Raw genomic sequence first — 27374 nt, forward strand, 5'->3', positions numbered from 1 at the left:
CATAGAGCAAAATACTTAGTAAATTTCGAATCAACTGATGAAAATAACAGCAACAAATATTGCACTCACCAAATATATGTAATAAGAAAATAATGAGATAATACAAGACTGAAAAATGCCAATTCATTTGGATTATCACGATATGATAACTGATTTTGTTTATTCAATAACATAACAGCTCTAAAACACAGAAGATAAAACATAAAAAAAATTTAAAAAATACATATGAAGCATGGTTATCTCTAGTTTTGTCATAGAATGAGTTCAATTAAATGAAAAGAATGAAGTTGATTGGTAACAAGGTGATTTTGAAAGCATGTGTGACCGGTTATCACTTCCTAGTTGTCTATATTACTCAAGGATACTACTTCTTGAGGAGTCTAAAAAGAAAACTAGATTATTAGTGGTCTTAGCGACCTAGAGGCACTAATATGAAGCCCAAGAAACACCTGATTGACGCCTGTTGCTTGGTGATCTAAAAGTTGAGCATCCGCTTGCGATACCAAAGGTACTGGGTCCGAATGCTTGTGATTGAGTCGTGAATATGTACTACTGAGGAGGAGTCTCATATTAGAACGAAATGGCTATCCAATGCTACCAGGTTTTGATTGGTAGTCCAGCGAATATCAGTTCGTAATTTAAACTATACAGATCCTAGAACCTCCGCAAATTGTGATACGTTAAGATGTTATGTACTTTTTTATCTAAATAGTTCGTTATGTGTTTAAAGTTAATTTTAAAAAGAGTACTTCTGACCCCACATTCATCTAGCTCTCTGAGTTTTAGGAACATTGTAAAATTGATTGACCTATTCCCTAATCGCATAATAAAGACACTGATTGAGTAAGTGAATTATTTACTATAGTGGGTGTGAATAGGTCTAGAGGAAAGAGTATAACTATTGAAAATATTTATAGCTCAAAAGAAGGTTTTTGAATGTGTTGTATTCTCCTCTGAAATGGATGGTTTGGTCGTAAACTTTTATATTTCTCCCTAAAGCAACATTATCAGCATATACAATTTCACAAAAGAAGTGAACGAATAAAATTTCTTCACAATCGACTAATTGACTTGTTAATACGTTCATTTGATTAATTATTGTTCATAGTTGTGTGCGTGACCATTATCTACGTGTTTAGTTAGTGTTATTATTGTGGTTTACAGTTTCATGGGATTCAAACTCTTATCATTCTTTAGTACAGTATTCGATAATAATGATGATGGAAACGCAGCTGATCAACTGTAAGAGAATCAAATCTATGTGTAGTAAACAAAATAATTCATTACTTATTAATTAACTTATGTTACAACATCCTTATTCAATAACAGTATAACATCGACTTTATTCTAGTGTTTGTGTGTGATTTTATTGAATAAACTTACTCTTCACTACGGATTCATTACAAATAGAATAGATCTTAGTGAGAATTTATACATAAGAATTATTATAATGCAAGAAATACATCTATCTTACTTTTGAAGACAATGTTTCGCGGGCACAGAATATCCCACTAATTGGAGTAATATACCCCGATTATGCCATAATCGTATATTATTAGGCTGGAAAGCTAAACAATAGAGTGATAATGAGAGAAATATAATTATTCTATTTAAATCCATAGTTTTAACTTTACATTTAAAAGCCCATTTCATGCCAATAACAAAAGTGGGTTATAATGAGAATCTGTGATTGGTGGGGTTTAATCGTGTGAAAAGTAGTTGGTCATCCATACCATAGTGCTCCAATATCACAACTCAATTGAATTTAAAGATACGAACCATTGTATGATGGTTTAGTGGTGGTGCTTAAAGGTTAAGTGTTCGTTCACCATGAGATTTGAAGGTCCCAGGTTCGACCCTTAGTGTCGAGGTCGTGAATGTACACTACTATTGAAGAAACCTATGCTAGAACGATACATTTATTCAGTGCCTCCTTGTTTTCAACAACTGTTTAACCAAAGTCAGTACGTGATATGAAAATACAAAATTCAACAATTTTCACAAGCTCTCTATGAAATTCGAAAATTGTTTTAATCTTACAAATCTTACTCTACACTAAAAGCAAATAATACATAGTGTGATAATCACAGATACAAATAATGAATTTATTAATTCCACTATAATCGTAAATCACAAAACGAAATAAAATCAGTGGTAAACTTGAAAAGTGATGTATTCTTAACCCCTTACGTAATATGTGATAATCAGACGTCAGGCTTTATTACTCAAGAGCTTATAATATTTATTAGTCAATTATTGACTAACATATACATTTATTTTTGCTCACATCTTACAGATATAATTCGTAGGATAGTTGATGTAGATTAATTCAATTTAAAGCTAATTAATTAAGTGGTAGTGTCTCAGACTGTGAAACTGGGTAACACGGGTTCAAATCCCATAGGGAGAATCAGCATCCACCACGATAATAAGTAATATTCTTTAAAAAATACCAACTAACATGAAGCTCAGGTCCAAGGTTTCCTGCTGACCACCACCTCCAATAGCCTAAACATTAAAAAATAGTGAATACTATGTCAAGTCACTTGGACTAGTGAACGCATTACAACTTCATCGATAGAATCCGACTAGCACTAAGAAAGACATGACGTTGATCACTACTACTCAGTGACAGAACAATTTTATTCATACATAATAATGTCAGTAAATATACATTCTAATTCTTTCTTTCCCTAAACCATACTATATGTTAGGTATGATGTTGGGGGGGGTTGGCTTTATTTTATGTTATATATTATAGTAAATACAAGCCATAGGCTTTGTACTCACAACACTAGTTTTGACTATGCCCTATTTCAAAACAATACCAAAATACATCAGAATTAATGTAAAGTAAAACTCAAATGCACAAAAATACTATACATATGTATGATGAGATTAAAAAAAGGTATATAAAAACAAAATGGTAAAACTGGCCTTAAACCTAGCAACAAAAATAAGTGTCCTGTAATCAGTGTGTTATAATGATATCTTTTAATACTCCTTATTTTTGACTTTGTAATTGTAGATTAAAGTAAAACTTCTATTCTCTGCAAATATTTAGTAGTTGTTACGGTGAATCGATCAGATATATTAGTTCAGAGTCGAACTATAAGTTAGAGATAATGACAAGTGCACGGCATTGGTTAAAAATCCGACTTACTTTTCTAAGGGATACAATCTATACTAAGCAATGAGTTTATACAAACATTCATCTCGTCTATTCAATAAAATCTTCCCTACTCACTCAAATAACTAATTAGACTGACGTGTAAGAACTGTATATATCGGTATTAGATTCGGAAAAACCACCCAACAAAACAGTATCAAATGTAATGATTATTATTATCTGATTATATGTCGATATCATTATAGAATAAGTAGTATGATACAAGTAATAATTAAACTAACCGATAGCCCGATTTAAGCATTCTATAGCCACATTGATAGATAGGCGTAGATGTGCTCGTTTATCGAAAACTTGAATTAATTCTGACATACTTTTTGATGGACAAGATGACGCTGATGGATCACAAAGGAAATTACATCCAGCATATTCAATAATTATAGGCATCAGATGCAGTGTAAGCTGTGACGCTACTTGGTACTAAAATAAGAGGAAGTGAAAGTAAATGATGAGTAAAAACAAGAAAACCACTATAGTATTAAAAATGGAGTTTGATAATTAGTATTATTGAAAAGAACTATATCGAGATTGTTTTTGACATGAAGTAAACAAACAAATTGAGAATGAAGTGGAGATTCGGAAAACTGTTTTTATCGTAGTTTAATACTACTACTCAATATCGCCCACGCATGACCCAGCCAAAGAAAATCCTTAAAATTATTTTGATAATTTTTGTGTTACTATAACATAAAATCAACTGGAGTGATAAATATACACTAGCAACTAATAGCTTTGAGGATTTTACGTAGTTTTAGAGAGTAGTTACGATCGACAAAAAGATTACTCTTGTTAAAGAAAATGATATAGATAGTGAATATTGATGGCAATGAGTGATTGTAGTTGCATTAATATGCCGAAACGATTGTAGTTGGATATGTGGAGATAACAGGAGTGAGGAGATTCCTACTCAATGGTATGAAGGTATTGTGTTTATTATCACCGTACGACTTTCGGATCTAACGGTTCGACTCTGTATGAGGTCATGTATGCGAATAGATTGTAGGAAAGGAAATCCTTAAACTTGAGAGAGACATCACATCTAGCCAATACTGGTTGTTTCTCTAGGTGGTGTCAGATTATATATATATATATATATATATATATATATATATATATATATATATATATAACAAGAAGCATCGTCCTGTTGAACTTATCTCTATAATAGTAATCTATTCAAATAAGCTATAAAATATTGGAGTGCAATCTCAAAGTATCTTTCAAAACTATGTATTATTTACAGATAAAAAGCAGTTGTTCAGCACAAAAAGAATAAAAGACATATCCAACGAATCTAACATTATTTAAGACAACTATGAAAATAATCTCAGCAACGTATGAAGGTTTTGATATTATTCCAGATTCATTGAACAGAGACCATCAGTAAAGTAATTGAAAGTGACAGAGAACAAATCAGCTAATAATAGAGGAGAAAATCAGGAAATGACAATGGAGGTGGATAGGATACATTTTACGGAAACAATTAAAATGAGCTACAAAACAAGTCCTAATCTGATATAATCAAGGCAAAAGGAAAAAAGGCAGATAAAGAACATATGTAAATTTTCGTAATTTCTCGTTGCTAATATTTAGGCCATAAATTAATTGGTCAGTCTCTTCTGGTATACATGCATCTTGACCAGATGCCTTAAATATATTTAAAAGAAAATAACGAATAACTTAATACTCCGTTGGACAAAGCAGTGACTGACTTAATCAACTCAATAGCTCAATGGGTAACACACAATGGCATTTTAAGAGATAAATATTGGGTTCCAGTTTCCAAGTGAACACATCAACTGAAGAGTCTTCAAAAATGACGAAACATATGTACTAAATTCAACTATAAGTCACAATTTTGAAATATATAGAATGTTTGCAAAAATAAAACACTAAATTAAACACACATTTGAACCTGTATACGCAGCATGTATCAAATGACTCAATACTTCCGTATTGACTAATAAACCAGGACCAATCGACGGAGTACCAGACATGACAGCAGTCAATTGAGCTGAAACAAGCCAAACTCTAAAATTATCTGGATCAATCGCTTTAGCTTGTTCTACCAAATTAACTGCAAGCTTAAAATAAAGAAAAAAAAACTACATGAACTGAATGAAAATAATAATTTTGACAAGTTGTACAATGTATGAATGCATACACACGTACCCACATATATTACTCTACGAAACAGGCTACTATTATTTGGTCATAGACGGTTTCATATAGACTGGAGACCATCGAGTGAGCGATGTTGAGGTTAGATGAAGAGTACAATTTAAAGATGGCAAAACAGCTGATAAAACCGATAATCTTCATCATGGTTACAACACGTACCATGTATGCCTAACAATCACCTTCCTCCTGAACGAATGATATCGATTGCGAAGGAAGAGAACGGAAGTAAGATACGCGATAGTGGCCAAACTAAGAAATGAAAGTAGTTTACAAAGTCATTGACTATTACACCGATACATGTTAGTGATTATCGTAAACTATAGTGATGTTGGTTGATATGTCTCAAAATTCCTTACAATGACGTAAATGAACATTTACTTTTTTTTCCTTAGGTCGCAAATTGAAAAACTATTTTAGGCCTTTTTTTCCTAGTATATTGCGTTTGGTTGTATATGGTTGCTATTTTCTACTATTCTAGTATTTGTCTCTAGAACTTCATTTCTCTATGCTGATATAGTGAAGTAACTTGAATTGATGGATATTTTTGTGCTAGCTCTATATAGAATATGAATAACCAACTACTCATGGAAAATAAGATTAAATGTGTACATATTAATACTAGGAAGAGCGTAATAATGATAATACTATTAATTATCAAAATGAGTCAAATTCATTTACAAACCGTTTTACATTCTTTTAATTAATTGATTCCTAATGCGTGTAACCGATGAAAGCATGTTGTGATTGGCCCAGTGAACTAACACGAACAAGATCACTTTGTAATTTTAGTGGATGCAACTCATAAGGATATTTGTAAGTAATGTAGGGGAACGTGGTGTCGTAATTGAAAAAAATTATCGGACGGAGTAAAGTTTTGCTGCATTGAAAGTACGGAGTTGACAGAACACTAAGAGACCAAACGAGAAGACATTTCAGATGGTAGAACACATGGAGATGCAAATGGACGATTGAAGGCTATGCATATGTATTATGTAAATACTCTGTAACATCTCGCGATAATGGGTAGACAAATTATTCGTATATATACATTTGTGTTCCTGACACAAATGAGATGTAAGGTGAAATACTGAGTAGGGGCATGATCAGCTTCATCTGATAGCATCACACCTAGTGCTTGATCTTCAGGCAGTAATATAATCACAGAGACGCGGTATACCTAGAGACTCTCTTAACCTATCAGATGGTCGACGAATCCAGTTTTCCACCAGTTATTGGCCGTAGGATCGAATCCTTCCCCACTTAATTCAGTTTGAATAGCTAAAAAGTATTATTATTCATCATATACAAATAAAAAGTACACGTCGAAACCAAGTACCACAAAGCTGTACTCAATAAATATACGATATTATATTAGCCGAATCAATGACTTATTCACCAGGGGTGGTACAGATTCGAGTACTTGAATTTGAGTTGCACTTTAGGTGTGAGGGTCTGATAATACTAATCCGGTTTTCCAGACCGAAACAGCAGAAGCAGAGGATTTAAAAAAAACGAGTTAGTGGCTAAAAGTTGAACCTCTGAATAAATGTTTACATAGTAGACAAAATATATTCGACATTCAACACAAACCGGAAGAAAACGGAGAAAAGGAATTTCAAAAATCACAATTCCATATTTGGGAAAAGTGAATGTGAGTATAAGATAGATTCAAATTTACAGAAAAAGAAAATTACTTCAGTTTGACCCTGTTTCATTTGTTGCATTGCCAAATTAACCATCACGGTGGTATTCTATAAGGAGATAAAAGTATAAATACATACATAAATCATAATATTACTGAACGAAGAATTTGTTGATCAGTAATTTATTCTCAATATTGTTGTACGAATTAAAATAGATATATAAATTGTTTGTGCTAGAGCTGTTTATTTTTTATTCAGACCTTATTCTTATCAATCGTATAAGTCAAAATGAACTCAATAGGAGAGAATGATTGGATGAATACTAACGTAAAGAGTTCAGAATTAGTAAGACAGAGGTTGTTACGAGCATAGAATAACATTGCATTTTAAGTATAACAATCAAGATTAGACTTGATAATTTCAAATAAATTGACCAATGAGCAGATTATTTACAGTTTATTATCTACTCAAGAAAAATAGGGTTTTGTTGAGATCCTAAAATTTTCGCTTTTTTAATCACGAATTGATCTTAGCTAGACCATGATTGAGAAAATGGTAGCACTAGGCGACCATCTCGCCCTAGTATGGAACTCCTCAGTAGTGCAAATACATGACCTCTAACAGCACTCAAGACATGACCCCGACACATGGAATTGAATCCAGGAGCTTCAAGGTCGCAAGTGAACTCTTAACCTATAGACCACTAGGATGACATTTGACGGTATTGATGTCAAACTTCAATCAATTCACGATATTGCAAGAGTGAGAGATAGTTATTCGCCACAGGTAATGAAAGATCGTCACCTAATACCAGGGTCATGGATGCGCACTAATGAGGAGGAGTCCCATACTAACACGAAACGGCCTTCTAGTACTTTCCGGTTCTCAATGATATTCCAGTTAAGATCAGTTCATGAATTGAAAAAAATATAGTATTAGTTCTATTATTATAACAGGACGAAAAATTATTTATGGAATTACTATTTTGTATACCTAATACCGACTAAACGCCGATAACAATACGTTTTCTCAAGTAGTCCTGAACCTCAGGTTTGACGACTTTGAACATCGTCAAAAAGGTAGAACGATTGATACTTCATTAATAAACCTTTTTTCTACAAATGAAGACTCAGAAGCCGATTGAATGAAGATCTTAAAGAGAAAGAAAGGAATATATGAAATTTAACCTGAAGTGGGGATATTATAATTACTGATATGTTGAAAACATGACATGACATGCTAATTTACTGACTGGCATGAAATCGTATCCTCAAAGTTTGAGTTACACTTTACCTGTAAGGACTGGTAATATTAATTCATGACAGGAAATTTACTTTCAATCACAATTTCTACACAACTTCCCCATCTTCATTTCCTTATAATACTCATGGTAACCATAAAAAGAGCATATTAAAAACATACTAGGAATTGAAACATACATCAGGATTATAAAGTAATGCTTGGCAAAGACAATAGGTGATTTCTGAATCCAAGTTTTCTAGAATTGCAAAACAATAAACAAGAAAGTTATAGTATTAATGTACAATAGTAATCATACTCAATAATAATAAACTTTCACAAGAACGACTAACGTATCGGGTTTTCCGGTTAGCATACGGCAAGTTCTAATACAACACAATAAATAAGAACTCAAACAAACTCAATATCTGTCACATAACAATACTTGAACTTCAATATAGCGATAAAGAAGACAGGATTTTCAAAGTAGCTTCATATTCCATACAGAAGTGAAAAAAACATCTAATGATCTCAGGGCAAATCAATTATCTAACAACCTAAAACCGATAACAACTAATCAGGTAACTGTTATTCAAGTGAATAGCTATCTGGATTATGCGATGGTGTTTGAAGTGAACAGTACTGGGTTTGAGTCCCGAAGTGAAAATCAACTCTAAGACGCAGGTACATCCATCTAACGAGTCATGAATGGGACAAAACGCGCATCCTGTAGATCTTACTGTTAGCCAGATTCCACCTATTCAGTTTGAAATAATAGTTTGTTTATATTGATATGACTGGCAGAATAAATTATACATGTAACAGACTAACATCTCCAATCTCATCGTAACAGGATTATTGAAGTAACAATATAATCCAATAAAAAAATTTCAACCTAAACAGAAGCAATTTTCCTTTTTGAATAGTAGTATATAGAGTTAACTTGGGGTAATTCAAACAGCTTCAGAAAGAAAATAGTACAATTATTATTCAAAGAAAATTTACCATCACTTGTTGAATAAACACCAGCTAATGCAGCCCATGCACGTGATTGAAGTTTTTTAATTAAAGCAATACGATCACGTATATCTTGTTCCTCAATTTCATCATCAGTTGTTATTGTACCTGGTTCAAGTAAACTTTTCTCTTTTATTATTTCTTCTAATAATTCATCATAGATATTCGATAAATTTTCTAATAATTGTAATGCATTTTTTAAAGTTGATTCAGATAAATAAAATAATTCATTTGGTATTATAATGAAATTGAATGGTTTAATAATATGATCCAATTGATTTGTTGTCATTAATGATTCCTGTGAAATATTATTACGTTGTATATAATAACCTTGATTAAGTTGATTGATACCTAAACTAACTAATATAGAACTTATTAATAATAACTTCAATGGATCCGTTGTAGTAGTTGCCGTAGTAGTGGTAGTAGTATTGGTACTCGATTCAGTATTCTTATTGCTAGAGAGTACATTTGGATCTAATGAATGTGATGGATATCGAACTGAACTGATAGATGTACGAAGAGCACAAGCTAAATAACTGAAATAATAATAATACAAAATAGTAAAAGAAAATTTTAAGGGTTTGAGAAGACTTAAAATTCAAGATTTATATCACCGACAGATTTTAGTTGAACAATCATTAAAAACCAGGAATTACTTGATATTTTTCCTGTTCTATTACGCGGCTCCTTAATGGTACTTGCCCATAACCCTATCAAAAGTCAAACTCAACACTGTAAGCGCTCACAGCGAACAGTGGACCCTAAGACTATTAAGCTGGTATATAATGGTCAAACATTTCTAACTTTAATTAATTCTCAACATGGTGTAACCAATATCCAATGTCACTAGTGGGTCTAACATTCGATATGGATGAACTCCAGTGATCATGGTTTTTCACTAGAATTCCGGGATTAACTTATACAAATTAGTAAGACACGTAAACCATTGGATCCTAACTCAATGGTTTAAAAGTTAAACGTAGGTCACAGGGACTGAGTTCAATCACTAGTGGAGATGTGGATGTGCACTAGTGAAGAGTCTCGCACTAGGGGGAAAAACTGTACAGTATTTCCTGGTTTTCAGTAATTTTCTAAAACCAGCCAGTGATTTGCCTTATAGAGATAATTAGTAGTGGAGAAAAATATCAAAAATGTTAATTTGGCGATAAAATTGATTTCTTTAGCTGAGCATTTCAGCCTGACAGTGATCAAGTTGATTAAGATTAGGAGAGAAGTGAATTATCTAAAAGAAAAACTCTCAATCTTGGTTATCAATTTAGGTGGAGACACTAATATTAAAACAGTGTATTTGAGAAGCTCTTGGTTTGACGAAAAAATACCATAACACTAGGTGTAATTTAGTTGGGAAAGTCAGAAAACCTCACATTGAAACATGCAATTCGCCACACACTATTAACAGTTTTAGGAAAGTCACTGTCACAAAAGATGTATATTAGGCATTATAAATAGTGTAAACTCAGCAATCAAATGCATGCTTATGTATTCGGTTTTAAGTCAAACATTTTGTGTGTGTGGGAAAGCGAGTTATTAATAATCACCTATGGTAATCTGAACGGAAGAAATGAAGAGTGAATTGTACCGATAACCTAATATTTAAAGGTCAAGCGCTTAAAACACCACGACCTACGCTTTATATGGATAGTTGAAGCCCATGCAGATATCTATTCAAGTAATTAGAAAAATATATTTACTACCCGACATCTAAACTCTAGTGAATAGTAATTTGACTTAGCAATTATAATAGTTAATAAGTTCCCAACTCAACTATTGACATGCCAAGAAATAAATGAAAATTATTTACTCCTTACTACTCATACTAATAATAGTAGTAATAATAATTAGAAAGAAAACATTCAAACATACATCCCACCAAGGTGAAGGCATGTGACGATATTGACTTTAATCGTTTCCGTAGGCTCTTTCGATTCAGTTAGACACTGAGCACCATTCATTAAAGAAACTAAACGTGTCGGAACATCGATTCTATACATCAAAATAATAACAGTAAATCAAAATATGAGTGAAAGAACAATTATAAATAAAGTAAGAAACAGTAATGACATAAAATAAAGAGCTAAGTGGATTAACGAATGTTAGGTGTTTGAATTGAAATGTATTCGGCTTAAGTCCCTGTGTGAACATCAACAATGGGATATGGCAAGTACATTCAGCTGACGAGGACTAAATATAATGAAACTGATATCCTGTAGGTTACAATGCTGGCTATATTCTATCTATTCTCTAAAAAATTTGTGACATAATGGCTACATAGAGGTGATCGAGATCCACACAGAATGTATATATGCAAACTAAGACTGATCGAAATTTAGTCAAGAATATCAGCAACGAGATAATTCAAACCACTACAAGTTAATTTAGAAACTAAACATAGTTTGTTTAAAAGAGCAATATAGTAATATTTTCATTTATGTTCATATAGCAGCAGACAACCATGGACGTACGTTCAATTGGAAAAATGTTAAAATCATGGACAGAATCTTCACAAAAAAACCAAAGAATTTCCGGTAGTACAGTGCTAAGATTAGCCGATGACTAAATAAACATAATCTATCAACTAACTACAATAATCAAATCGAAGACAACATTAAAAATAAATGTGTAGACAATGAAATGACAAGTATCAACAATAATTAACCGCATTCAAGGTTGACAGAATAAACTGCTCGTTATATGTCGGGAAATCCTTTCATATCACCTTCTCTATCTGAAGTTTGTCTTGGCGATATTGTCATTTAGAAAGACTAATCGGACTAAACATCTCAGAGAAAGCAATCTTAACAAAATATCATCACAATCAATGAAACTGAACTTCTTAGCATAAGAACTACATTTTTATCATCGTATAAAAACCCAATACTGTCGATCTACAACAATCAGCTCACATAAAGAACAAGTTTTTTTCCTGGTCTTGTACTACAACTTGAATGCACAACATGCGTTTCATCCTATTTGGAAGATACTGGTCAGTTGGATGTATCTGTATTTTAGTGTTGATAATATTCTCACACTGGTATACGGATAATATAAGTATTGTTTGAACAAAATATCAACGCATTATCACCCATTAGACTGTTTAGTCACGTTAGTTACCAACGTGTTTTTTATTATTTTAACACATAGATATTGGTACAAGGAGGCACCAAATACATATGCGCCACACAAATCTCATTCGATATGTGTGAGGACTGGGATACTGCTTGGGTGCCCAGACCGAAGTAGGTGACTTTCTTAGGGGGCCACACCCCGAGCCTTCGACCTGAAGATCTGATCCACAAGGCAGTGGAGCACCGTAAGGAGATGCAGTCCCATGGAAGCCGGTGACCAACAATTGGTTCATACCCCATTTGTTCCTTCAGGATCCTGGAGCCCATGTGCACCATTGGTTTAGAATCCGTTTAAAGCGCTGGACATTCGCTTTTCGACCTCCTATTTTCGTAAACAACACCCCCGCCACGAGAAGGCAATGAGTAGGACTTCCCTGGCAGAGGCTATATACGCGTGGCCATGTGAGAGCATTTCGAGAGGGAGAGCGGACTCTCCCCACTCTCGACCGTACCAGGGCATATATATTTTTTTCATTCTACTACTTGTAAAGATTTTAATTTGCTCTTTTTTGATATTCCAGGTCAAAATAAATCTTCTATACACAATTCGTCAAGACAACTTTTAGTGATATCAAACTAATTTAATTTAAACCGATAAATATCATAAACACAATACCATCATTTTAAGAAAATATTGAAGATTGAATGTGAGATACTATTCATGAAATCAGAACATTTCTGAAATATTATTGCTGATTAAGATTCTGAAATACTGACGATGCATATAAAAACTAGAGTGATTAGTTTAACCGCTTAGACTGATTATAAAGAGTGAAGTAGCTCAGTGAACTGATAAATTCATTCCAATTGGAAATCATATCAACCCTGATAGGTTGGTGTTTGATGAAATTTCAGCTAATATATTTAGAAGTTTGGCTTGGCTTATGCCAACTGACAGTACTTGTAGCGTAAGCAAGATATCCGTCTGATATTAAAGGGGTGAGTATATTGTTTAATAGCTTTGTTCGGTTTTGCTTTATGACTGTGGAACGTAGTTTATAAAAATAGAAGACACTCTTATGTCGCAGTTTTTTGGTTATAGGTTTCTTCGATTAACTGCTCTTCTAGCTTCGGACTATTAAATGAGATACAGGGTACTAGGAGAAGATAAGAAATCGATTGTTGATGAAACTATGAGTTTTTATCGACTGAAGTGTTTGGATATGTACTGTGTATGTCCAATAATCGCTTACCTATCTAGACGTGTGATGTTATCAGCTGTAAAAGTAGGTTTGAAGAAGGCTGAGAAAGTCAATCCGAAATATGACATCAGCCTATGAGGTCAATGTTCGTTGGTCTGAGGAATGTTAGTAAATGCAAATTTTTGAGCTAACATATTTTACAATCAAGCACAATGGCCCAGATTCATCCACTCTTTTACCTGCCCTTAGATCTTGAGTTAAAAAATTATTTAATACATTTTAATTCGTAAATTAATTCTTTCATCTGTAATAGTATTTTCTTTGGATAACATTAATTTCACTATCACTAAAACAACTAATACTAATCTTAATAGTTCTAGTCTTGCTGATGTGATACAACAATGCAGATGGACGTATATATGTTTAAGATTTCATGTTGTTTACGACTGATTATAATAATGTAAAATCAATTAAGAAAGATATATTATTCATCACAGTACATTTTGAAATAAGGAGACTAAAATAGAATGATAAATTTATGAATATATCAATAACAAGTGATCAGCCATTCCCTAAATATCTATTTATTAAACTTCAAGAATCTGTAAAGCATATATTCAGTATTACCCGGATCACTAATTTGAACGATAACAACGAAAAAAGAACACATTTACAATAACGAACGAGGAAAAAAAACAAAAAAGAAATTGACAACTTACAATAATTCAGGATCATCAATCATAGACAATAGGCTAAGAATATCACCTGTATATCGGAAAAACCAGAATGGTACAACTTTAGAACCGACGAAATAATTCAATAACCTGAAAAGGTAACCAGAAGAAACAAATTATCATACAGTTTTTTTTCGGTTTTATTATTGTACATGGACATCCTTAAATGTCAGAAAACAATGCATATTTAGATTAATATCGTGAATGGATCGATGTTAGACCACTATTAAAAACCTATAAGCACTGGATGACCGTTTCATCCTAGTATGGGACTCAGCAGTGCGCATCTACGATCCCGCACGCGAGACTCGAACCCAGGACCTTTGGTCTCGCGCACCTACGGTGTTTCGGAACATGTGTTGTGCGTACCTCTAAATTACTAGTTCTTTCTTAGTGTCATAGTAGTGAATGAGTGGAATGACTATTTGAATAATAATTTGAATAATTATCCACTGCTTTTATCAATATTTTCTCGCTTAAGAAGAGAACACAACTCTAATAAACGGACGAGAATAAATGAATGGTAACCGTTAGGAATTACATATGGACTAATATTATACGTATACTCTTATTGTATGACTATTAAGTAACTATATTATATGTATATTTATATTCCTTTCATTATAAGCTTTAATTTGATTTACTGACTATCATCATACGATTTACTATTCTTGAGATATTCTCAATTTATTGGTCACAGTTTCTCATGATCACAGCCACTTTCTTTTGGTTTGATCTCGTACAAATGTTATTTTCTATTTTATGGTTTGATGTGATCTGACTTGCTTGTATATAAACCTAGTATGCTTGAAATATATGATTCAAATCGTGGAGGTTGAAATTAGCATTCTGGACTTAACAGGAAGGTGCTAGGCATAAAAAGGATTAATTGGAACTCTAGGTTGCCCGTACTGGTATATACGTCATTAGTTTGATCGTATAATTCAGAGCATCTAAATTGGCAATCTTATTTGGTGATAATGTATAAGCTAAGGACATAACAACAACCATATCATTCCTGATCATAATTAATTTTTCTTTTTTAAAAAAAACATACTTATTTAACAAGGTTAAAGTATGCTGTAAATCGTTCAACGCCTGACCAGTAAATCCTTGATACATGCCAGACTGACATTTGGACATATGAATTTCAATTAATTCTGTATTTTAATTTCAAAAGAAAGAGAAGAAAAAAAAACAGTAGAAAAGTTAGCATTGAAAAATACGAAACATTAATACTTTGTTGAAATCTATTAAATGTATTCAACCACATAATTGAGATATGTGATAAAACAATGATTTAACTGAAGAATGAAAATAAATGTCAACTTGTTTTCAAACGATAATTCACGGGGTATCTACGACGAGTAACGCGTCTGTGATGTATGAAAAGGAAAAGACTTCTCTTTGTAATAAATTACATAGGTATTATTATTATTATTATTATTATTATTATTATTATTATTATTATTATTATTAATGGCTTTATTCAATATTATAGTTTTGGTACAATATAGAATTCTCAGCACAACATACAATAATGTAAATAACAGTTGGTAGATTTGTTTCAAATAAGTATAAAATGTATGTTCATGATAGATTGACATCTTTTTTGTAGATTACGTCCATCGACCTCATGAAAACTAAATATGTCATTTAGTTTAGAAATACGTGGTGTTTGGGATTTAATGCCAAAAAAGATAACATACAACTGCTATATTACAAATAGAATAAATGTAAGCACATCCTTTTTGATCGATGACTGTTTGTGTTGAAAATTCTTAGAATATGCCAAAGAAAAATTAATAACGGTTTAGAAAACGCTTAGAAATACTTGATTCGATCAGGTATGACCACAAGCCTCCTCAATACGTTTAGAAGGATGATAGAACATGTGTCCTGTTTTAATTGGATAATTACCTTACTGCTGCTATAGTTAGCATGCTTCTGGAACTTTCTAGACAGTTAAGGTCATGTTAAATAGCAAAAATGCGCAAGATTTCCTGCATATACCCTGACCTTTAGGTAAAGCTATTTTTGGCACTTTGCGCCTCTTCTCTTAAATTTAGTTTGCAGATTTAGTCTGAGGTTATCGAAAGCGGCTAGGAAATTGGACTGAGTGTTCAACTAGCAGACTTATCGAATCGCAAGACAACAAACATGTGACATTGATAGTCAGTAACACATGAAGTTCAATATTCGAGAGTAACTTTGAAAAAAATGTATTGCCCAAAAATCACTTTCATTTCATGGCTCGCAAACAGAGCAATTACCATACCTAAAAATCCTATGCAAACAATTTAATTTGTCAGCCGTGAGGAGTGTCAGCTCTCCCTCCCGAAATGACCTCACATCGCCACGCGTATATAGACACTTTCATAGACGTTCTACTCTCTGCCTCCTCATCGAGGTTGTTGTCAACGAAATTCAGAGGACGAAGAGCGAATGTCCGACTCCTCAACCGGGTTGGTGGGTATGGAGGATCCATCTAGAGGAGTGGGAGAACCCTCATTCCAAATCAATAGTGAACAAGGCACCAGAATCCTGAGGGAAGAAATGACGTATTAATCTATTGTTAGTCACCAGCTACCATGGGACCCTATCTCCTTACGTTGCTCCACTGCCCTGTGGATTCGACCTCTGGGTCAAAGGCTCAGGAAGTAGCTCCTTAAGAAAATCACCTGCTCCGATTTGCACACAACCCTCATACCAATCAATGATAACTACTACTGACCTCATTGTTATTGTGTGGCGCATATATATTTGGTGCCCCCTTGTACTAATGTTTAAATGTCCAAGTAAATAAAAATAAGTAAACTTAATTTTAGTGAAATTGTGGAACCAAATATTTTTGACAGATTCTACACATTAAACATTAAGAAAATAAACAGATATACTAACCTTTCACAATCAAGACATAGAATTTTCTGTATAATCGATCAATCATGTAATTATTTTCAATCATTTTTAGTGCATTATTAAAACAACAAAGTGAGGAGTAAATATCATTCATATGACGATAAGCTCTTCCACATCTAAATTTTTTATAGGAGAATATTGATAATTTACTTGTTATAAGAATTGAATACATGATCAAATAATAATAAGAAGAAGAACAAATTATTATTGTTAAGAAAGAGTAACTTTAGATTAATTAGGATTGTTGACAGTTAAATCTTATGTTAGGCGATTGAAATAATCGGTAGGAATTGCTAGACCAAGATTTTGTACTAACTGGTACTCATGTACTTGTATTGTCCAAAAAGTAAATATGCCATGATACAATCTAGAAGTTTGTCACAAGACTACCCAGCACTTAAAGGATTAGATACATATGATACTGATAACTACTCAGTGAACGAGGTTAGGCAACTCACTTTATATATGTTGACGTTGACTTGAATAAAATGAAGATTCAAATGTTAGCAGGTAAGTCTAACCAATAACCCTAGTTTATGTGTTTAAAAGAAATTCGTGACAATCTTGTCCGTTCCTTGGTTGGATATGAATTAACAATTTTTGTTTAAAGATTCTCACCTTATTAAAACAAAGATATGTGGCTCAGTAAAAGCGTGTCACGAAGACGGTTTTATCTTAACTAATCTGATTCAGACGAACCAAACACGAATAACATATTATGACCAGTAATTTTTAACGATAATCCACCAAGTTAGACGTCATTTGTCAAACGTACTTGCACTACGATGTTTTGTTGTTGAAAAAAACCGAACGTTTTATCCACAAAAGGAACCAATCCAGATCTATTTTATACCTTGACCGATCTAACTACATAATAGTAATAAATCGACAAGATGATTAACCTCATCTATTTCCCTCTACGTTTTATTCTCATAAATCTGAACACTTACCTAGCGCTCCATATAATTTCATTCTATTACGTGACCACTGACCGGTCAGCAAGTGATTTGACTACTAAATATATTACTATTACACTATCCATCCTACATGATCTATATTTATTCCTATTATTATTATTATTATTATTATTATTATTATTATTATTATCACAATTTCATTTGATTAATTAACATAATTCCAGTATACACTGCACGCCAATGACTTAAACGTTTACAACACGTATTAAAATTCATAAAGTCGATCATTAAAAATTCATTAGCCTTCAAGTCGATTTAAACGTGGCACTCGTAAAAGATCAACCTCAATCAGAGTATCATTGAAAACTAGAGAGCATTGAATAGAAAGTACAAATTCAGTCACAATAGTTTTGGAGGGTCATTTGCATCAGTCAACCATGTTCTTAATTCTAGTCATGGTCATTGGAGTGATTACGGATTTCAAATATTCGGCAGTAGGATAGTAAGGATAAAACAATAAGGGTATAGTAGTATTCGAAAATGCGTGCTTTATAACATTATTGGACTAGCTGTCTGTGATAATATGTATCCAAAGTACCATAGAATCCACTTAAGATTTCTGATTCATTGACAGAGTACTTCCAAAACGTTATATTTCAAAAACAGATTATCAAATTTGTCTGAAAATACAGTTGTATCACGAATAGCAACACAAGCAATCAAAACTAAAAAAATATGGAATTTTGTGTATGGGAATGGGGTATCCGGATTTTCAAGCAAATGCCATTTTTAATCTTAGGGTCGGAATCGACTAGCAGTTCTTCTATAAAGCGGTTAGTGAAAACAAGTCAATATCATGTAGATTTTATGGATTTACATATCTACAATGTTCTAAACGAAGTTGAAAATTCAAAGAAATTGAGTTTGTGCTTAAAGTAAAAATTCAGATACTGCCACTGACCTATTCCTACAACATTAGAGTATTATTGAACAATGAAACATGATACACAAAACTTTAAGTCAAGGTAAAAAAAAATTAGGCTTACAGAACTAGTGTAAATGGTCGATTCGGTTCTAGCTGAAATTGTCGATCATGGAAAGGAAAAAAGCAGAGACAAACAAAAAAGAATGAAGTCATTCTATAAATTATTACTATTATTATTCAACTGTTGGTTTATTAGACGAAATTGAATCCACGTAATATAATTTATCCAGAGAACAAGATCATTTTGTGCACCCAGTTACGTATATTGACAAAATAGTTTTATGCAAAATTATGCGTCAGTAATGTTTGTCTCGTAGAAGTAAGGTAATGGTTTGTCACTGAGCATGAACAGACGGACACTTATCTTACTGACTATTTAATTAACTTCCATCCTACTCTAGACGTACTGAGTGTAGACTGCTCGTAATAGTTTTGAATAAGGTATTATCTAATCTATACTCTGATTCTCTACTTTGATTGTGAATCATGTATCTGGTCTAACGTGATACAATCTGTATATACCCTAACGATCGAGTATCTAGTTTAGTGGTAATATAATCTCGGTCACTAATCGTATTACCGTATAATAATAGTAAATCATGGCAAGACGGGAAATATTTTCATTCAAAGTATTTTTAATAACAATAATGAACGTCAATACAGTTTGAACAGTTTGGTGGTTATAACTAAGCAGGTAAATGGATGGAAATTTGTTACCATTTTAAACAATCGATACTTATCGTCAGTATGGAGTTGTAGAGAATATTAAATTCCATTGAAATCACAAACCTATCTAGGTTAGACGACTATTTAAAACCTGGAAGCAGTCGACAGCCGTTTCGTTCTAGTATGAAATTGATTGCTCAGAAGTGAACAACCACAACCCTAACAGTGCTCTGGAAGTTAAACTTTTGAGTGCAAAACGGAAGGCCCTGGGGTCTATTACCGGTTGCGGGTTCATGGATGTGCACTGAAGCGAAGTTCCATACTAGGATGAGGAAAACGTTTAGTGATTCCGGGTTTTAAATGGTTTTCGAACTTGTATCATTTCGTGATTTCAATAAAAATCGGTACTTAGTTCGGATCTCAGTATAAATACATCAACAGTAGGTTGCGGAGAATTTTAATTATATCAGCTCATTTACTAGGGTATAGATTTGTGTACTTAGCATCACATCCACACTATGCATTGAGGTCTGTTGATGCTATCCGGTTGACCAAACCGAATTAGATGGGGCGAGGTTAGTGGCTAGAAATCGAATCCGTTAACCACGCAGCTACTGCTTCATTCAACTAACGAGTCCCGAATAGGGAGAGACGCAGACAGGAAATTTCATTAGTAACTAACATCCAATAAAAACTGTTGTACTTAGTCGTTTAAACTGAAATAACACAGAGAATTCGGTATTAAAACTAAATAACTGCAAATTCAATTATGTTGTCGGTGTGCTTCGATGAATGAATCAATCAAAAGCAGGTTAAATAAATTCGCTATATATTTCGATTTAGCCAGTAATGTATGTAGTATGTTTTTATAATCATGATAAGTTAACAAATTTTCTCCATTTTTTCATATAACTATTGACTAATTTACGCAAAACTGTGTAATTCAAAGAATAAGTTTAATATCGAATTATGTGTGTATATACAGTAAACAAATGGACTTATATATCGATATGAAATGATTATTTGATCCGTTATCTGGGCACCATGCAATCTATTTATCTATTTTAACACATAAAAATCGGTACAATGAGGCACAAAATACATATGCGCCACACAAATCTCATTCGATGTGTGAGGGCTGTGATACTGCCCGGGTGCCCAAACCGAAGCACCATGCAATGCTTATTAACTATCTGATTTAATGTCATTATGAAAATTTGTGGAGATTGTAATATTTCGACAGTTGAATTTAAGAGTCAAGCTAAGCTGGACCACCATTGATTTAAATTCTACGAGAAGAAACAGACGTGGATATGCAAGTTAAAAAAAGCTTTCAGAGAATGTAATATATTTCTCATTTTGGACATCAACTGAAACAAACATCAAATCTCTGAATTCAAATCCTATAACCTTTGAACATTCCTTTTATTCAGTAGAGAACGAAGATGTGATCTAGATGTTAAGGAACGAATTAACAAAACGAGATTAGCATTCTTACAAGTGAAAGACATCTGGAACTCAAAATTACTGCCAACCAACACCAAAGTCGACATTTTCGATACAGTCCCATTATATGTAGCTGAAACTTAGAGAACTATCACAAACGTCATCACCGAAAATTGCAGATATTTATAAACAGCTGTCAACGAATATATTAAAGAGCCAGATATCACCAGCAATAACCCACTATGACAGAGAACAAGGCAGCTCCAAGTTGGGGAGGAAATAAGGAAAAAACATTGGAGGTGGACAGGATATAACTTTACTGGAATCATTAGACTGCATTACAAGTTCCAACTTGGAAATCTTTAAAGCAGGAAGGAAAGCAGATCAAAGAACACATGGCGCGTAGAATTGGATACAGGCATCAAGACTATGAACATCAGTTGACAAAAAAGTTGGTTGGGGATCCGTCGTTGGTGACCTATGTCCAATGACGGATAGTGACAGGCTTAAATCAAGTTTTACTCGATTAGTCTTTCTATAGTACTGTCCATACATTTTTAATTAATTCCCCTTGTTGCTACTAAGTGAGAAAAACAATATGTTGCTTTTCAATGCAAAAAAATCAGGCAGAAAGCTCATTTGCACGATTAAACAAAGAAAAAAACATACGTCTAAAGCACGATTGAAAGCTTTTACCGCTGTTTCATAACTTCTACGAAATAAGTAAGCTTCACCGAGAATTTCCCAATATAATCTAAAAAAAGTTTATATAGAGATACATTTAACTGTCATTTATAAATTCCATGAAATTTCACAGGCGAAATCATCACAAGTAGAATGAATACAATCACTAGTAACTGTTAAAAGTTCTATATCGAAACTATGAACTAGAGAAGTGTTAGACATACTAGCGAAAAATCCCTTCTACGTAATAAGACAGAGAAAGAAAAGGATTTCATACTCTCTCAAAAAATATATATATAGGCAATTTAGTGGAATAAACGAATTTTTATTAGGACAACAAATTACGCACAGCTTAGAACAAATGGTACATAGAGTGGATGGAGATTTACAGAATTTTAATAATTGAGTTCATGAGTCGATCTAAGCTAAACCACCATTAAAAACCTGGAAGTACTGAACGACCGTTTCGTCCCAGTATAGGACTCTTCACCATTGTGCATCCACGACCCCATATGCGGGACTTAAACAGAATTCACCAAATTTAAATACTAACTTTAACAACAGTTAACATACAATAATAAGACATCATTGCTATGAACTGGTGGTAGAAGCAACACGATTTCCAGTCACATTTAGAATCACAAAATATTCTCAAATAATAAAGTAATTTTAATATAAGTGGCTGAAGCTAAAGCATCCTGAAGGAACAGATTTTGCGTTCGATCTTCGGTGGGATAGTTGATGTGCACTACTGATGAGTTCCCATACTAGGACCATATAGTTATCCACTGATTCCACATATTAATGTTTGGTTAACTAACGTCAGTTCGTGATGTGAACTATAAACTATTGCTGAAAAGTTGAAAGGGTACTTTTACAGAACACTTTTTCCTAAAACCCCAAACCAAGACTTCATATCTGTTTCCACATGGTACAAACACATATACACATAAATACCAAGCTCCAATCAACCTAAACATTGACGAATATTAGATTTAACGGTTGCTATTAAGTCTACCAATTTGATTGGTATTTGATCTACTATTTTCCTTGACTAATTGATAGATATCAGTAAGTTGAAAGATACATGTAAATATATGGAGTTTATTATTATTATTACTATTACTACTACATCTATTATTTTTATTAATATTATTAACGAAATATGTACAACACTTACGCGTCATTTTTAGCTAAAACAACACGTTGTAATGCAGGTAAACAGTCGTTTATTCGACCCAAACGTAAATTAATTAAGCCATAATTAAGCCACATATCTTTTGTGAAATCACTAAACAAACAGATAAATGAAATAATAACAATAATAGATGATATATAGAATAAATTAAATATGGTTAAAACAATGGAATACGGGACGTACGTTTCATCCTATATGCCACTTGTCAACTGGACTAAATTTTAACAACGGAATAATTCAAGCTATCCAAAAAAAGAAATTAAATTCACAGATAACACACTAAGAAATAGAATTTTTATGAAGGTTATGTTAAGCAGATAAGGCAAGTCTACACAAAGTGCAACTATAACCGAGTTTTATACTAGATAAAGAAATATTACCTATCTCATAATTCGTCAATTAGTCAGTCATAATCAATGCATAGTCTATGCAAAAATGTACGATAGGTCTAAGTTGTTACACCACAACATTAGCACAATGAGATGAAATCAAAAGAATAAATGCCAAAGGAATCGAAATAATGTAGTACTAATGTGAATGCGAAAGACTGAATTTTGAGAACATAGTTCTAAAAGATAAAAGTAAGACATATGTGAAGTGATACCGAGACTGAAGATCTACGGTAAAATAAAGTGTATGAATGTACCTGGGCTATTATGACTGATTTTGACCCAAGTCACGTAGAGCTTTCAACCACTCAGATTACAGTTATCACTCAAACCCCAACCAGATAGTCGGTTCAGAAGAACAGTCTATGACTTCTTGGATTCATTCCATGTCATGTTTCGACCGTCATCAGCTTTCTTCCAACCTATCATTCCTCAGTATCCTCTATGCCTAACTTTAACATAGCTAAATCTATCGTTTCACCATTTGCAAGTAATATTTTTAAGAAATATAGGATCAAAAACCTTTAGTATATGAATAATTTGATGTTCGTTTATGCTGTGTTAGGCAGTTGACCAATTTTTCTACTGATACACATAAGTCCTATAGGCAAGCCTAAACAGGTACTTGAGTGAAAAGACAAAAAAGAAATAGGAAGCTTTGTTGACAAACCCTAATTGAAATAAATGTACTAACTCATCCATTGTTATAAATATATGTCCCACAGAAAATTAAGCCAAGTTTCAAACAATAGCATGCGCCCGTCAGTGTCTCGCATTAGCCGTTTGGCCATGTCTATTTAATTTTGAAGTAAATTAGCAAATTATGTATACTTAATAGTGAGTGACTTCGAGAATTATTTACGAGTTTATGATGACAAGCTGTGGACAATGCGCGTGTAAACATATTAAGAGTGCGAGAGACACTACTGATAGCAATGAATGATGGTTAAGTTACATAGTAACTAAAATTTGATCTTAGGAAGTTTACTAAGTAATTTAGAACGTATGTTGCCACCCAAGAGACATGAAATTCTTGTATTTGAAAGCTAGTATGGTCATAAGTGAGCTCTGTACTAAAAGGTTATAAATTAGAACCAAGGTTATGTTTAATTCAATTTGATTTCAAATTGTTTTTCTCCAATAAATGAGATCTGGACAACAACTACTTCTTTCTGACTCAATGAAAACTCCTTTAATTCACAATTTAACTTCATTATGAAATTTCTCTTTAAGCACGCATATGCTACTATCGAAGTTTTTAAAACTCAACACTCTTATTGTCATAAACATTAAAAATATTGAAAGACACTACTACTACTGTAGTGAACGAAGACTTGGCGGAGATACCCAATTTATTGTTCAATGCAAAATCACAGTGGTTTATTGAAATGTGAAATTCATACATTAAGTACATCATTCGCACATCGTCTTGGAATTTCTCCTTAAAAACTTTATTCTTCCTTCATTCCTGTTGTTATCTTGATTGCTTTCTGTCATGTCTGGCCGCTGATGATTGTTATGTCAGAAGCGCTTATCACTTATACATGTAAAACAAGGAACCGCTGCAGTTCGCACGACACGAAATAAGAACACAAAGACTGGTACAAGTGAAGGTTTATTAACCCCAAAACACGACGACGACCCTAGTCGAAAATACAATCATTTATTTAATAAAGAATGCACTATAACTGACTAGATAATGAGAATCAACGACACTTGATATGAGGTTGTCAGGGTTCGATTCTTCTGTAACATTTTCCTCAAATTTATTGAGAATCTCATTAGTAGATAATGGATCACTGGGAAAACCAGTATCTATCAAAATTGCATTAGATTTTCGATCATCATTTGGTTCATTCGGCATATTTTCCTCATTTTTGTAAGGAATTCTATCAAAAACATGTGAACCATTAGGGTAACTCATATCTAGTAAAACCCGATAAGTAGATTCATCAGAAACGTTTGTCGCAGAATGATAAGTTTCATTTGGTGCAATTGTGTTCATTATGCTGCTCAATTTATTTTGTTTCTTCGTGCGCGGGTACTGCAATAATTTCATGACAATTTTACAAGACACTGTCTTTCTGAGAGCTGAGCAAGTCATTGCTGGTACATTGTGTAATATAAACAACACTACTAATAGTAATAATATTACTATAAAGTGTTTACATCAATAATATCAACGAGTAACTAAAGTAACGATAAAAATTTGGATTGCATTATCTAATTACAATAATTTTTACTTACATATGATCAATAAATGAATACACATCTAAAGCTTTTTCCTATATGAACAGAGAAAAAATGAAAAGAACTCATTGACGATAATATGGAAGAAGAAAACGTGCATGACTGTTCTCATCAGAAAGAAAAATCAAGAAACCAGAATAGGCAGATGGATTTACATATTATGAAAATAGAAATAGTAGCATATGGACGAGTTTAAAGTATATACGACAAGTTCCAAATAGTTTCTAGCCAGTTAATCATAGAACGGCTATTATAGATTGATAGTTTATGAAAAAGAAAACAGTACTATTGACAGTGAAAACAGGCATTACATAATCAGTAAGTTTGTTAGTGTCTTCTACAGAATACTATGCCTGTAAATTCAAATGAAAACAAAGACATATAAACGCATCTTAATGGTGATAGTTTATCCATATTCTCGAATATTTGAAAGAATCTAAACAGATTTTTAAGAGTCTCCTCTAAATTGTTCCCAGTTAGAGTTTGAATTTTCATCACCAATTAACATCGGCTATAATTCAAAGGTGTTCTGTAGTTAAATGATTGAATGAATTTCAAATACAAATCCAAGAGGCGCTATCTGATTAGTTCATTCACAAAATACAAGGAGTCACTACGTTTAGGTTTATCTCACAATCAAAGATTTTATGGTTAGGAATTAGGAATAAAGTCGATTTATCTACTATATACAATCATAAGAGATAGAATCATGTATTTGATATATTTAATACCATCACTTTTACTCTATGGTGACAGATTTTCGTTTTTAGACGGTTTTAAACGTTTTACGTAATATGTGAAAGTATTTCTCCTGATCACCATATGTTATACTTGAATTTCGCACAAAAACCCAAAAGCCACTTTTTTTAAATTCTGATTAACTCATCCCTTAGTCTTAGTTTCACCGTGAATTCCTGGTGTGAATTTGAAAAAAGAACACAAATTGATTCTAACCAATTAAGTTAATTATTAAAAATGTGAGAAATTTATGGAGCTTGTTGAATTTCATAGTTTAACATCACAAGTGGGCCTTAATTAGTTACCTAATTGAAAACTAGGAAGCACTGGATAATTCTGTTTAGTCCTAATAAGTGACTCTTTGATAGTGTGTATTCACGATCCCACAGGGTTTCCAGCCCCGATGACTCACTAATTAAGGTCAATTTGTAATCGAAAACTATGTGAATTAACTGTCTTATCTTTCATCAATTCTATACGGAAATGAATTGTGATTGCATTCAATCGAAGCAACAACTTTGAAGTATCTATACAAAGTGTTTTAAAAACAGAGATGGATGGTGGAGAGCAGTAGCATCCAAGATGCACGTTTCATCCTCGCCGGGACTCAGCTTGGTATGCCTTCATCTAAATTACTAAAACACTAGAGGCCTAAACAATAACGATAGTCACCTCCCACATATTCACCCTCCCAGTTAATACCGTACACGAACGGAAGTACTGAGTGACATCAAACTATAAGACATCATCTCCAATTACCAAAACATTCAGGACATAGTTGGCTAAACCACTTTTTAAGAGTACTCATTTTTTAATATACTACTTATCAAAGACAACTTTATGCCTAGGCAACTCACGAATATGGCAGTGTATATTCTATCAGCAATAGT

At 33.0% G+C, this 27374-nt stretch overlaps 1 protein-coding gene across 1 annotated transcript in view; it reads right to left on the reverse strand.

Annotated features, from left to right (window-relative positions):
* MS3_00004991 (uncharacterized protein) overlaps positions 1-27374 on the reverse strand; it is a 61111-nt gene that overhangs the window by 12923 nt on the left and 20814 nt on the right. The window contains exons 12-26 of the mRNA XM_035733336.2: positions 25744-25781; positions 23090-23200; positions 21895-21979; positions 19175-19206; positions 17194-17327; positions 15350-15452; positions 14278-14382; positions 11155-11274; positions 9256-9806; positions 8451-8509; positions 7063-7119; positions 5095-5271; positions 3412-3607; positions 1475-1568; positions 70-180 (exon numbers count right to left, since the gene is read on the reverse strand). Coding sequence (XP_035587261.2) covers positions 70-180; positions 1475-1568; positions 3412-3607; positions 5095-5271; positions 7063-7119; positions 8451-8509; positions 9256-9806; positions 11155-11274; positions 14278-14382; positions 15350-15452; positions 17194-17327; positions 19175-19206; positions 21895-21979; positions 23090-23200; positions 25744-25781 — 1973 coding nt within the window. The remainder of the gene's footprint in view (positions 1-69; positions 181-1474; positions 1569-3411; positions 3608-5094; positions 5272-7062; positions 7120-8450; positions 8510-9255; positions 9807-11154; positions 11275-14277; positions 14383-15349; positions 15453-17193; positions 17328-19174; positions 19207-21894; positions 21980-23089; positions 23201-25743; positions 25782-27374) is intronic.

The sequence above is a fragment of the Schistosoma haematobium genome, chromosome 3 (genome assembly GCF_000699445.3).
Source record: "Schistosoma haematobium chromosome 3, whole genome shotgun sequence".
In the NCBI taxonomy this organism is placed as follows: Eukaryota; Metazoa; Platyhelminthes; class Trematoda; order Strigeidida; family Schistosomatidae; genus Schistosoma; species Schistosoma haematobium.